Source organism: Chenopodium quinoa, unplaced genomic scaffold (genome assembly GCF_001683475.1).
Source record: "Chenopodium quinoa cultivar QQ74 unplaced genomic scaffold, ASM168347v1, whole genome shotgun sequence".
NCBI lineage: Eukaryota > Viridiplantae > Streptophyta > Magnoliopsida > Caryophyllales > Amaranthaceae > Chenopodium > Chenopodium quinoa.
In genome coordinates this window covers 2,679,062-2,693,551 of record NW_018745281.1, presented here as the reverse complement: position 1 = coordinate 2,693,551, position 14,490 = coordinate 2,679,062, and the positions used below count along the sequence as shown (strand labels likewise).

The following is a 14,490-nucleotide window of genomic DNA, read 5'->3' as shown; positions in this document are numbered from 1 at the left end:
AATTGGACGAACAGAACCCAACAGTATTCAATGTTAGTATGTTGCACTTCCAGCTTCTATTATCTTCTCTGAGTTCAGCAGACAAAAAAAAGAAAGCTGCTCATTTCCATTTGTTGAATGAGGTGAACCATCTATCTTTTTTTTTTTTTTTTACCAATCATACGAGATCACCACAGATAAAGAAGACACGATTTAAGAAAAAGCTAAATGCCGGGCCTGTGATAGCAACCCAGAAGAAGATATATATATTCTGAAAGGAGAAAAAAATCGTAAGAAACTTTCAGGTTTCATACAAATATCTAATCTGTATAGCTAATGCTACGTTCTGCAGAGCGCAGCCAGGTTCCTTCCATGGACATGATAGTTTTGTCGTGCTAGCTTACACTTGCTAGTACAGTATGATGGAGGCCCTGGCAGTAACCCCATCAATTTACAATGGGCAAGTAAAGTAAAAATTTCATTGCATAATGCTACTTTTACCCAGCATGCTGCGAATCAATATTTGTGCAATGTATCAAGCATAATCAGGCATCACTCTTTTAAGGAATGAAATCGGCTGTGATTCTTCAGGAACAGCTTTCTCAAATGAGACATAATTTTCTTCTTTATCATAGATATGACATGTTGTCATAATCGTTCTCATCAAACGCCAATTCCATACAGCCTTGTTTAGGTACTGCCATAAGCAAAGGAAAATGTCATAACTCATAACAGCTACCACAGCCATAACAACCAAAAGGACCAACTCCAGAAGTAAAATAATATAAATACTCTACCCTTTGAAATTATATATTTTACGCAATTTTACTCCTAGCAAAGCACAGAGGCAGCTAAAGACCCTCAAAGTCCTGATTCATAAGTACTAGATGAAAAGGGAACCCAGCATAAACAAGCCTGATAAAACTCAGACAATGCATGGGATTATTTTGAGTTATGAACATGATTAGCAAAAGTGAGACATATTTACTTACGGCATTAATCAACCGTCTTCGACAAATACCAACAAAGCTATTAAAGCTCAAAATAACTTTTAACTAAGTTTCAACTATTAATTCTATCCAAAAATATAATGTATAAACTACAGATATTACGAGTTGGAAGCTTTATGTAACTCGATCAGCAAATTTTAAATGAAAAACTGACCAACATATTAGAATTATGAGACTAACTGGCCATTCCCCAAAATAAATTAAAAAATTTAATAAATAAATCAACTCTTTGCATTGCAAAAGCTCCAGGACAAATACACTAATTAAACACAAGGACTCCCATACATACAAATTAAACACGAGAAAACATACCTTTCCCCAGTTCTCATTTAGGGATTGATTAGCTGCTCGCAAATTGTAGCTTGGAATTTTAGGAGAGATATGATGAGGAATATGCACATTGATATCATGGCACAAGACCTCTATCCTGGATGTAAAAATGGAAGATGTTAGCAATTAGAAGTTTAGAACTATTACAAATCAAGATATAGTTTTCAATGCAAAGATGGGTACAAATTACAATACCAACGGGGATAGTCACAGTGTACAGTTCCATTAAGCTGGGCCTGTGCTGCATTCCACTCCTTTGAATCCTTAAAAGGTATGTGCGGCGCTGTATGATGGACTATTGTGAAAGTACTCATCTATAAATCAAAGAACAAGAGAATAACAATGAGCCCACATAGAAGTGAAGGCAAAGAACTTCAAGAAGATCCAGCAAACTATAAGACAGTTTAATGATGCAAAAGACATGATACTCATCACTCAAAAATTTAGTGTTGTTAAAAAAAATGAAAGAGCTCTGTTACCCAAAAATGGTAGCCCAACCATGGCATTAGCCAGAACTTGATCCATCCCACTATTCCGGTCTTATATATAATCAGGGGCCAAGCTATAACCATAAATGCGGAAACAGCAGCTATGCTTATTGTGGCACGCTTTACTTCACTCTTTCTGAACTTCTTTAAATCAAAGTGAAACCTTAACCTGCTCACATGAAGTGACGTACCTATAGAATTAACATCAAGTGATTTGAACAAGATCTTTGGAAAGCAGATGCTGATTAATTTTTTAAGGTCATACCAGTGAGCTACTGACATCCAAGTTCGAAGGGGGCCATAACCTAAAATTAGAGCTTTACGCAAGGCAGGGGATTCCTCTATATCTTCTTTCATGATAGGAAGCCAGGCTGTATCTTCACGCAACCTGGTTAAAAGAGCCGAATGGGCTGTCAATCCCTTTGTGAAACATGAGAAGCTAATGTCTCAAGTGGCATCATGCTTGTCTAAGCTCTATGCTGAAGCATTAAGCTGGCCTACATTATCAGATTGTAAGGCTTGCTTAAAGCATACATGTAATAATTTAATAAGTATTGAACCACCAACGGAAATCTTAAGAGGAAGCGGAAAATAATGCAAGTATTAGGAAAGGAACAACTGCAGTAAACTATACTGTTGGGGGGGGGGGATCTAGACTCTAGAGGAACACTCTATACAAAGCTAAGTGATTACTGTTGACTGCTTACATATTAGTTTTGGCATGATGCTGATCATGCTTGAAGCGCCATGGTTCATAAGGATATATAAGCGGCATAAATGCAAGAGTCCCAACAATATCTTCAAGTAGCTTATTTTTTGAAAAGGATTTGTGAGCACAATCATGTCCAATCACAAAGAACTGAAATCAAAAAGAAAAAAGGGATTCAAAGTCAAAAGAGCAAACAATTGGCAAAGTAATGCAGGAGTTTGTAGATGGAAAGATAATTTATACTGATCTTGAATAAAAGGAACATACCCCTGTAATAGCAGTGCCTGTCCACGCCCAGGCAAGAGGAAGCAAGTACCAAGGGGCTTTAGCAATCATATATATACCCAAAGCATATGAAGTCACACTTATTAGAACTGTTCCCCATGCTTTCATGTCATTAATCTCAAACACCTAAGCAGAAATTGGATTCCCTGGAATGAGTCTACATGTTGAAACTTTGATTTAAACTGCAGAAGCAAATAATAGCTTTACCTTCTTAGGAAGGGAGGTAATTATGTCCCTCATAGTCACATCATCAGGAAGTGGTTCACCAATTTGCTGGAAACCATAGCTCTCTGCTAGCTGTTTGAGGTGTTCCGTGTTATCGGTAGGGGGAAGTTCTGAGGGTGGTGCAACAGGGACAGCAACAGCCTGCACCAAGGCTGACTTTCTTCTCGTACCCTTCCATTGTTGGTTGAGTCTCACATGGCTTAACTTTCTTAGGCATGGTTTCTGCCATTTTATGCAAGATATGCCTGCCAATAAAGTGAGCAGCATGGATTAATCAAATTTTATTCCACCGGCATGTGACACAACCAATGTATAAAAAAGCTCAAGATGCATCAAGGCAGCTTGGAGTCTCCAGTGCTAGTGGCCCAGTGTGCCTCTTTGAAGTAAGGTACATATAATAAGCAATAAAAATATTTGTTGGTATGCCTCAATATGCTTTAAGGTGCATCTCAGCTGCGCTTCAATGAAATCTCTAAGCCTAGATCACAAAAGGCGAATGACCCCTAACGTACTGCATCTCAGCGCTCTTTTACAAACACTGGACACAACTTGCACGTGTACTCCCTCCGTTCTTAAAACCTTGCTCCATTTCTCCATGCATGGAGTTTTAGGAGATTTTGGAGAAAGTAATAAATATGGAGGTAGTGGGGTAGGTGAAAGAATAAAAAAAATTGTAAAAAGCAAAAGTAGTTGAGAGAATTGGAGGAGAGAGAATATGAAATTAATAATATATGATTTATGTTGGGTCTACTAGTTGAGAGAAATGAATTAAATATCGTAAAAGCTTTCCAAACAAGGAAATGGAGCAAGTATTTAAAAACGGAGGGAGTATTTTCTAAAATGATTCGGTCTGGGGCATCCAAGATCTTCAATTTATGGTTAGGACATATTTTTTCGAATAATTTGTAGAACATTACATTCAACAATTAACAAGTTTCGATTCATAACCAACTACTGAATATGTCACTACAATTGCCCCCAGCATTCTGAAATTCATATTTGATGAAATCATATCCACAATATTCCTTGCCTAGGATTATAAAACTGGTTGTACTAATCATAACATAAACACATAAAATTCAATTTATGATACCCAGTATCATGGTAAGAGCAATAAACGTTAATAATTTCATATATAAGATTCACAAGAACAATAAGCCAGAAGACTATCCCTTTATCTAACAATAAAAAATCAAAAACCAAAATTAAAATGGTTTAACTTTTGTTCTCAGAATAAGAATGAAAAATAAGTGACTAGGGCGTTCTCATGAAAACATGTTCCAAATCATATACTCTCTTAGTCCAAAACATACATGAAGTATATAACTTTCCAGCAGGTGTCTTCTACTGTGATAATGTCAATGGTCTTAGCATTTAACACCTAATTGTCTAATTGCCTCCATATTACCCATTACTCAAGAACTACACTTCAACTCCATCACGACCAAGCCATTAAAGCACTGTACAAACAGTTAACGCCTTAACGGGGCAATGTATTTCTAGATAGAGATATAACTGGTGGATAATCATTAGAAGTCTAATAACAGCATAAACAACCTTAGTGTGGTGATGAGGGTTACAAGCAATCGAAATGAACAAAGAACCTAACTATCCAAGAAATTGTTCCTTTCATGTGCTATCCTTACAAAGTTAAACAAATTGTTCCCATTCAAGAAAGATGCCTAACCTTCCTCCATCCATAATATGATACAGGCCTATACGGCGAATTTGGTGGCATACTTTTGGTTTTATTAGATTTCTTAAAAGGGAAATTATTTGTAGGCATTTTACTTACATTCTTTCCATAGAAGTTGACCCATCTACTTAGGGTCTCTCAAAGGAAGCTAAATGACATTTCCTGTTGAAATATCATGTTACTTATCTATCAATTACCAGAAATATTTGTTTTCAATCAATTCTACAACCCCACAACAATAATAACAATAATAATTATTAACAATTCAATATTAAAAGTAATCACTTCAATTAACTCCAAAACAGCAACAATCACAATTCTACCATCAAAGTTCATAACTTTAATTAATCCCAATTCATATATTTATACACCCTACAACTCAATTCATATAGTATACAACTTCCTTACAATGCAGCAAATTATAAAAAAGAACAAATTTTTTAAAAAATACCCAAAAAGAAATTGATAAGAAATGAGTTACCAGCAGCATTTTTAGTCGATAAACTGGGGTTTCTGGAGATAGATAACGCGAGAGAAATGTGATTGCTGGTAATAATTGCAGACTCCATTCTTGTTCTTCTTCCTCTGTTATTCTCTCTTCTCTCACCTTAAAATGTTAAGGAGTGAGAAGAGAGATGAAGGGGAGAACAACGAAAGGAGGAAAATGTGAATACTTTGTTTTATTTGGTTGGTGGCGGCCCTGACTCAAACCAAATCCAAGTTGTAGCAATTCAATTCAAGTGGTTCTCAAATTCTGAATTATAGCCACAAGAATGTCAATTTGGCTGTCCTTGTAAAAGGAAGATTTGGATTTTGGAGTTGGACTTAAGGCCCCGTTCCTTTGAGCTTTTGGACAAAGCAGAGCAGATAGATCAGATTTCGACAACAGAGTTATTATTATTATTATTATTATTATTATTATTATTATTATTATTATTATTATTATTATTATCAAAAACCTACAAAGTCAAACAATTTACAAGAAATTAATAGGGAGTCGAGACACAATATGGGCCCCCACTCCTCTAGCTATAGCAAACCCGATCCTGCTGAAGATGTGAGCAGCAGCACGAGCACCTATATCTTAAGTCCTTGCGAACGCCTAAAGTCGCTTCAGGAACGCTACATCATCCTTCTCTAATTCCCCTATTGAAGAAAAGGAGAAAGGAAGAAAACCATAGCCAATATCCCTGCAACGCGCCCCATACTTGTCTCACTTCCGCTGAGTCGCAACCGACACAACACGACTAGGAACGAAGTCAGACAACCCAGATTGCGTCAAAGGAGAAGACCCCATCAAGTCAACACATACATCAAGGCCTCTATCCCAGGAATAAAGCAACACATCTGCTGGTCGAAGAGCCCCGTCGTTCCCTCCAGTCAACCCAACGTTAACCTCCTTTCTTGCAGAAATCCCAAAGCGAAAACAAACATCAACAAGGGTATCACGAACAACGTTGTGCCGATGTTTAATACCCACCATCCCAGCATAAGACACCGCATGATCCCTATAAATATCCCTAACAAAAACCCTTGAGCAAGAAGAACACAGGGCCGAAATGGAGAACAAGGGAACACCCAACCGGTAGCAAAGAACACAACGGTAAGTCTTACCATTCATAGTCTGACCCAAACCTGATATTGGGACCGCTCGCAACCAGGCAGAAGTGTGATCCCCCTGCAGGGATTTCCATAAGGCAACCTGACGCGGAGATAAGGAGAAAGTGGATTCTACAGATGCAGTGACCTTCGTGAAATATATATCTGCCAATTTCTTCATGAGTTTGGGGGCAGCGATCTCACTAGGGTTACGCATAAGGTCAGTTTCCACAGTCCTATTAAAAAGACTAAGAGCACCATCGAAGGCTAGTTCTGGATTAACAATACCAGAATTGCGAAGAAGTGTAGCCCGAAGACCAGAAGACTACAAACGCGACGCAAGGAAAGCATAATGCCGAACATCACCCGCTGAATAAACACTGAATCCACCATAAGAAAAAGGTAAGGTGGCAAGTCGCCATTGCCTATCACCAAAACCAGGCCCTGAAGCAGTTATAACGCGCTCCAAAGAAGCTTAAAGGGCCATATCAAAAGAAATCTGGGCCGTTTCAAAAAGATGAGGAGGACAAGTGCGCATAGAAAAGTAGAGTTTTGAAACCCATTACACGCACGAAGTAGTAACAACTCACATTACTATTACTATTACTATTACTATTACTATTACTATTACTATTATTATTATTATTTATTTATTTATTTTTATTTTTTTAACAATGTAAGTCCATGTTTTAAAATATTATGTAAGCAATTCCTTATATACTGAATTTTAGCCAGTACAATCCTATCTCTACAATTATATTGCTTCTTCTTTTGCTTAACTATTATTATCAGTTAATTATGCTCCTTTTTTATTTATTTATTTCTCCCTTTTTATCTTGTATATACTAAAAGGGCTTTAATTTCATAAGTTTCAACAAGGCATGAATGATACTAGGGATTTAAGTTTCTTGAAAGTTGATGCTTGAGGCTAATATGGAATTTTATTAGTTTCATCTTAGTTTTGTTTGCCCCTTGTATTTATCTATCTCTCCCTATTACACAAAGAATTTATTACCCGTGTTTATATTACTTGCTTGCAGTTTTGCATCAAGAGAAGCCACCCAATAATGTTCTCAAGGTTGTGCCTTGTGAGTGGTTTGCTGACTATCAATCAACGGAGAATCTTCGAGCTCTTTTTCATACTCCTCGGAGACTCGTGTGTCACAGCTATTTTAACTTTATATTATTTTATTTTACGGTTTTTTTACCGTATATACTTGAGTAATTCGTTAATTCACAATATACCCATGAAACTTTCTAATTAAATTCACCATATACGCCGGAGTTTATCTAAATATCACCAAATACCCTTAATGACTAACGGCGTTAACCTCTCCGTTTGTCACTGTTAGTCATTGGCTAATTATGCCGCGTGGCAACATGTTATTGGTGCTCTTTTAAATTATTTAATTAATTAATTAATAGATTTTTTTATATAAATTATTAAAAAAATCCCACCACCCAGCCAAGGCCCCCCGCCTGCCGGCACCAGCGCCGGGGGAGTAGGTTTTCTAGCGTCAGCTCCGCCGTGACCAGCACCAGCCCTATTGCCCCTTACTTCACGCACCGCATTTACCCATGCAACCAATCAGCTACCAACCTGCTACAACAACAAACAAAAACATCACACACCACCACGCATCTTCCAATTCCACGACAACCAACTCCAATAACCACCTCACACACCACCGTATAAATTAGCCACTCCAGCTTTTCCCCTGCCATGCATGCCGCGTTTTTAAGAACAATAAGGAGTAGCAGCTTATTTCGATTTACCAAACACCAATTTGCCATCAATTTCATCGATTCCGGGCTCCATTCGAGTAATTTGGTATTAAACAACCTTAAAACTGGACTCTAATTGAAGATCCAAAGGGTTTCAAAGTGTTGTTTCGGGGGAAGGGGCGATGAGTTCGCCAACGTAGGGGAGGGGGTTTGGGAGAGGTTGAGGGAGGGGCAATTTGGAGGTTTCATGGATGGAGTTTGGGTTTTTTGTGGGGGGTTTTGTAGGAGGTCAGGGTGGGGGTATGGTGGATAGAGAAGGGGGGGGGGGGGGGAGGGGCGACGCTGCGACATAAGGGGGGGAAGGGTTTGTTGGCACTAAGGGAGGGGGTGATTTTCGGTAGGCGGTGGTGGCGACGTGGGGGAAGGGGGTTGTGGGGGCAGGGCCGGAAGTGGCTTGGCTAAGGGGTGGTGGTTATTTTAATTTTTTTTTAAAAACTTTTCTAATTAATTCCATAATTTAAAAGAAAACAATTAGAAATTGCCACGTGGCACATATAACCCTTAATGACTAACGAAGTTGACGTCCGTTAGTCATTTGGGCATTTGGTGACATTGTTATTAAACTCGGGAGTATATGTTGTATTTGGAAAGTTTCATGGGTATATGGTGAAAAAACGAATTACTCAGAGGTATTTGGTGAAAAAACTGTTTATTTTATACATTATTTGTTGCCAATATACCCAAAAATCATCAGCATCGGTTCCTTGGGAACAACGACCCTGACTCAAGAGGTATGTATAGCCCGTAAAGTATGAAAGAAAGGTTTCCGGTTAGGAACAGAGTTCCTCTCCGGGAATAGAGACTCCATTCGGGTTTGCCTCCGCCTACCAAGGCCTATACAAAACTATTCAAGAATCCGAAAATCCGATCCGCAACTAATCCGAATTTTTGGGTATCCGATCCGAGTTTTTATTCCGAATAAGACAACCGATCCGAAAAAGCGGATATTGGATGCGGATTTAAATATTGATTATCCTATATCCAAAATACAAAGGCTAAAATCAAAACTAAAAATTAAAACCAGACCCCCAACTAATATTTTTTTCTAGGAAAAGGCAATCTGTATGCATGGGTGGATATATATGGGCTATGAAGGGGAGCACTTGCATCCTTTTTGCAAAAATGTATGAAATTCAAGGTAAGTAAAAAAAAATGTATTTCATAATCTAGCTTTTGCTCTCCCATTCCGAAAAGTTAATTTCCTTAAAAAATAAAAACTAGAGGTTTAACTTATATAATTATGATATTTCTAAAAAAAGGCTTAAATTGTGAATTGAGAAGCGTAATTACCACCAGGCCATATTGCATTGTAAATGAACGGAGGATGTATGTAGACTTACAGACTAAATATGAATCAAAAAGTAAAAGTATTACGCAATATTGAAACGTTAATAATATCAACAACGTAAATAATATCCCTTTTTTGGGTTGTATAAGTTTAAAAAAATTTGAACCTCTTTATAAAAATAGGACGGAAAAATATACTTTAATAATCCCAAGTATTGCCAATTCACTTCTAATAATCCCAACTAAGGTTTATTTTTAAAAAAAAATCCTAACTATGTCCTGACTTTGCCTTCAATGGTCCCAAAAACATGTTACCTGCTGAAAGGGTAAATTATTATTTTTTAAACGCCACATGTCAGCACATGATTGGCCTAATATTAAAAAAAAAAAAAAAACCGATCCAGGAGCCAATCGTGAAATCCCTGCCAACCCACAGCCAACCGAAAACTGACTGGCCACCTCCCTAACCCCCCAAAAATGGCTAGCCAGCCCTCTCAACCCCCAAAACACACACAGCCTCATCGAGCCCGCGATGATATCGAGGTGAAATTGGGGTTTTTGAGGGGCCGAATGGTGGCGGCTGGAGATGAGTCGGAGAACGCATTAGATTTTTACCTTAACCTGTAGGTCCTTGAGCGGATCCTACTTTAGCCTCGAGACATTGATCTCTAACTAAAAAGGTATATGCTTGAGCTTGAGAAGCTTCTGGTCTAGTAGGTTTGTAAAACTCATTAGGATAAGCAGTATTATTAAACCAGACAAAGCAACAAGCAATGAAACCAAAGATAGATAAAGCACCCAAACTATAAGTGTTTCGGGGTTTTCTGATGTCATGCGGGAGAGTTACAATTCCGAGACTGGAACCGGACGCCTGTACCTGCAAAACAACGGAGACTCCTGGTGGTGGGAGCTCCGCCTCCGACAGTCAAGTTAGTACTTGATTAAGGAGTAATTAATGCGGAAATTAAAGTGATTGGGTCTCTCTAGGTGAGAGTGTTTAATGTGTGTAATCTGCGTTTTTAGCGTGTTCTTTCCCTTAATGGGGATTAAGGGAGGTATTTATAACCTCGGGAAACGTGCCAATCTAGGTTTAGGTTAACCTTGGGCTGATTGGGCTTCCCTCGGAAGTTGGGCCTAGGTGACCGGTTATCCCAAGTGTCATGGGAAGGACACGTGTCGTGTCGTAATTGGTCCATAGTGGACGGATCATTGCTTGACACGTGGCAGACTCCTATTGGCCCATGTGACGGACACATGGCGGAACCTGATTGGTCCACTTGTCAGATGGTGATTGGTGGGGAAAAAATCCCCTAATCAATAAGACAAATAAGTCTCTCCAGACTAGAAAAGTGCATGGCGAGCCCATGCAAAAGGTTTAGTTAAGATATGCTAGCAAAGTTAGGGCATAGTTAGGATTATTAAAAAATAAACCTTAGTTGGGATATTAGAAGTAAGTCAACAATAGTTGGGATTATTAAAGTGTATTTTTCCTTAAAAAAGTACCTATATATGAAAGGGTCGGAGATGAATGTGGTGGAGATGTGTATGTTGCAATGGATGTGTGGCCACACAAGAAAGGATTGGTTGAGGAATGAGATAATAAGGAAGAAAGTAGGGGTTACATCGATTGAGTTTAAGATGAGGGAGAATAGCTTAAGGTGGTTTAGCTATGTAAGAACGAGATCAAGTGACGCTTTGATAAGGAGGCTTGAAGAATTGCAAAGTGTTGGGATTGCGAACAATAGGGGAAGACCTAAGAAAACTTGGAAGAGGGTGATTGAGAGTGACATTAGTGTTTTGGAGACTTGAGGAAAATATGGTGTTGGATAGGGCGATGTGGAGGGGGAAAATTCACATCAACGACGTGTCGTGATTATATATAATTTTTATATTTATTTTCGTATTTTAGTCCACTAATGTTTTATAAAATGTATTGTTTCCTATTCTAAAGTTTTCTCAAACCTTTATGTTTTTTATTCCAATGTTTTAACCACTCCTTAAAAAAGCCAAAAAGGCTGGTCTTTTTCTAAGGTGGAAAAGTGGAGAATGACATTGATTATTAACATCTCCTTTTTATTTAATATATAAATAATAATAATAAAAAAAAGAGCAACTAGATTCAATGTCTTTTATATGTGATTTTGATAACTTTTTCTTTTTAAGGAATCAACTTATTAAAATATTATTTTAATATTTAATTGTCATATTACAAGTTCAGATAATAAATATAAAAATTAAAGTCAAATCTTTTAATTTATTTTTTTTCATTATTAAATCATGCATAAAATCTTTCAAAGAAATCTATAATTATCCTAATTTATAATCAATCGTATAGTATTCATATTAGCTAGAGGCCATAGAGTTAAGGAAGTAAAATCGTAAAATGAAAACCCTTCAACTCCGAGCATCAAATCTATATAATCAATTTTTTTTTTTTTTTTTTTTTTTTTTTTTTAATTTATTTTTACTACAATAAAGAAACTAAATCATTATGTTCTACTCCCAAGTGTACCTAATATTAACACATTCCTACTTATACACGCGTTGCCCAAATATACATATGTTGTCCAAAACTACGATAAACACATTCATATAAAAGGAACCACAACTTAAAACACAAGTCCTACCACAACTTATTAGTTTGTCATGGCCCATATATAACAAAAGATACAATGACCTCCATCAAAATCACCTCTCAAGTCTAAATGCAAAGAAGTAACACACATTTTCTTGTTTTGGTTTAGAGATGATGGGATTGTAAAGTGTAAAAAAAGCAAAGAGATGTTGATATGCAATGTGATGATCAGAGAAGCACATGCAATTCCCCAACATTAACAGTTCACTTTTAATCCCATCTTTTTTTAAGGACCTTTCAATTCATTATTTCCTCCTTTCCCACTTCATATGTATACCTTTATTATATATTTATGCTTGTTCATATGATCTTATCTTGACATTACCACTTATTCTAAGTAAGGCCCCATGTTTGATCTTCGCTTATTATTGAAAAGCAGTTTGAAATTCGCTTGTGCTAATCTATAAGATAAGATGGTATGAGTTTTGGAATTAGGAATGAAATTGAGCTGATATAATTGTTAAACTTGACTCTTAATGCCATGTGTTTGATTTTGTTAAAAAATAAGTACTGTCTTTAATTTGGCAGGTCCCAGGTTTGGTATGAGCTATCCCCTCCTTGAGTTTATTATTGTAACCTTAACTTTATGGTTAGAGGTATAGGTTTACAAATCAAAGTTATTTTAAAACAAACACTGAGTTCATTTGTTAGTTTTAGTTATTCCAAACACATACCTTGCACCTTATTTTCGTGAATCATCTAACCCTTTTTATTTTTCTTTGAAAACAACAACCCACTGAATAAAGAAAAAGGAACGAAGAAACACATGAAAAAGTTGGTGGAACCCTTAGGGAAACAATAAACTTGAAATGAGAAATTTAAATAGTGCTTACACCAGGTATATCTATGCTTTTTTCAACCAATTATGTGACACGAATCTAGCTCCCATACTAACCATGTTCTTTGTTGTTTTAATAAATGTAAGCTAAGCATTGAAATTTTTGCGTGTTTTATTTATTATTAAAATGGTTTTAAAATAATAATAAAAAAAAGTGTAAATTTTTTGTCAAGAACAAGCTACATAACACCATATGATGAAATCTTGAGCCTAATATTGTATTGGTTATAATAACTGTAAGTTCTAGATTATAAATTATCGCTTACATACATTCTAGTTATATTTTAACTTAAAAAAAAAATCATATAACACTTGCATCAGTTTATGTCACTAGAATGTTGCCATTTATTCTAAATGGTCTATATTCGCCCTAAAATTAACTACTTACTCGTAATTAGGACCGGAATACATAATCTTTTTTTAAAAAAATTACATACGTTTCTTTAAATACATTAATTTAAAATTGAAACAAAAAAAACACACACACACTCAAAATCCAACACAAATCATCATCATATATAATTTGCCTTTTTAATTAGGTATTTTATCAATCTTGCCCTCATCAACAGTCATAAACATGTCATACCTTCTAAAAGCCAGCCCTCATTGATAGAGAAAGGTATATTGATTTGGCCTCATACCAAATTTTCTGGCTCACTTAACTTTTTTCTTGTGATGAGCTGACTCAAACCACACCTAAACCAATTATTGGGCACATACACACTATATACCCTTATATTTTGAGTTAAGACATAATTATGATCGAATTTTTCTCATCAATTATTTTCATCACAAAGATACATAATCCAATTGCTTGGTTATTGCTATCTTAATTTGCATGTCATGACTCATTATTATATATTATTTCATCAACTCATCATCGTCTATCTTTAATTTGATAGTAATAAATTCTGTCTACATCATTTGATTATTTGGTGACACAAATTCTCTTTACACTTAAAAGTCATACATTTTATAGTTTATAATAAAGGATAAATAAGACAGTGAATATGTGACAATTGTTGTTTATTTTTAACCAAAAAAAAAGGGTAGTTGCCATTTTTTTTTTCTCATTTGAGTAAGTTTTAAATTCTTTTTACTTAAAGGTTATGTACTTTATTTTCTAAGTGAAACTACTATCATTGAATCAGTTAAAACAAAATGATAATCGTAACTTCGTATTTTCATTACACTATTTATAAGTAATTAGGTGTTGTGGGTGGGTCCTCCATGGGTTCTCTATTCTTCTCTTCCATATCCCTATTACTTGCTGTACATCTCTCAAATTGATAATCAAAAGCTTGGAAAGTTACAAAAGAAGTAAGCAATTAGGAGTTTTCCACCTTCAATTTTTACAATCGATCCCAAAATTCAAAGTGAAATATAATTTTTTTTTTATAAGTTCGCTTATTGGCAAATTTTATAATACAATGTTAAAATATATATAGACCTAATCGATAATAAATTAGTATTAAGCTACTAAAGATAGAGATATAGACAAAAATTGATATAAAGTCTTTTATAGTAGACATACGAATAATATACGAGTATGATATGTCGGCTATTAAATACGTGGTATAATTATTGGGCTTTTTCACAAGACAAGAAATATATACTTCGTGCA

At 36.0% G+C, this 14,490-nt stretch overlaps 1 protein-coding gene across 1 annotated transcript; it reads right to left on the bottom strand.

Annotated features, from left to right (window-relative positions):
- Positions 1 to 191: 191 nt before the first annotated feature.
- LOC110711513 (omega-6 fatty acid desaturase, chloroplastic) lies at positions 192 to 5,437 on the bottom strand. The gene is made up of 9 exons (XM_021889920.1): positions 5,204 to 5,437; positions 3,009 to 3,271; positions 2,784 to 2,927; positions 2,515 to 2,666; positions 2,073 to 2,195; positions 1,799 to 1,976; positions 1,515 to 1,633; positions 1,302 to 1,416; positions 192 to 676 (listed from the first exon to the last, which is right to left on the bottom strand). Exons 1-9 carry the CDS (start codon positions 5,289 to 5,291, stop codon positions 515 to 517), a joined length of 1,344 nt encoding a protein of 447 aa, XP_021745612.1. The 5' UTR covers positions 5,292 to 5,437; the 3' UTR covers positions 192 to 514.
- Between the last annotated feature and the right edge of the window lie 9,053 nt (positions 5,438 to 14,490).

Excerpts from the sequence above, each read along its gene's own strand:
- LOC110711513 (XM_021889920.1), bottom strand. The coding sequence starts at position 5,291 with ATGGAGTCTGCAATTATTACCAGCAATCACATTTCTCTCGCGTTATCT. Across the intron at positions 1,977-2,072 it reads TGGATGTCAGTAGCTCACTG|GTTAAGGTTTCACTTTGATT; the intron begins GTATGACCTTAA and ends TCATGTGAGCAG. Across the intron at positions 677-1,301 it reads TAAATGAGAACTGGGGAAAG|TACCTAAACAAGGCTGTATG; the intron begins GTATGTTTTCTC and ends TGCTTATGGCAG.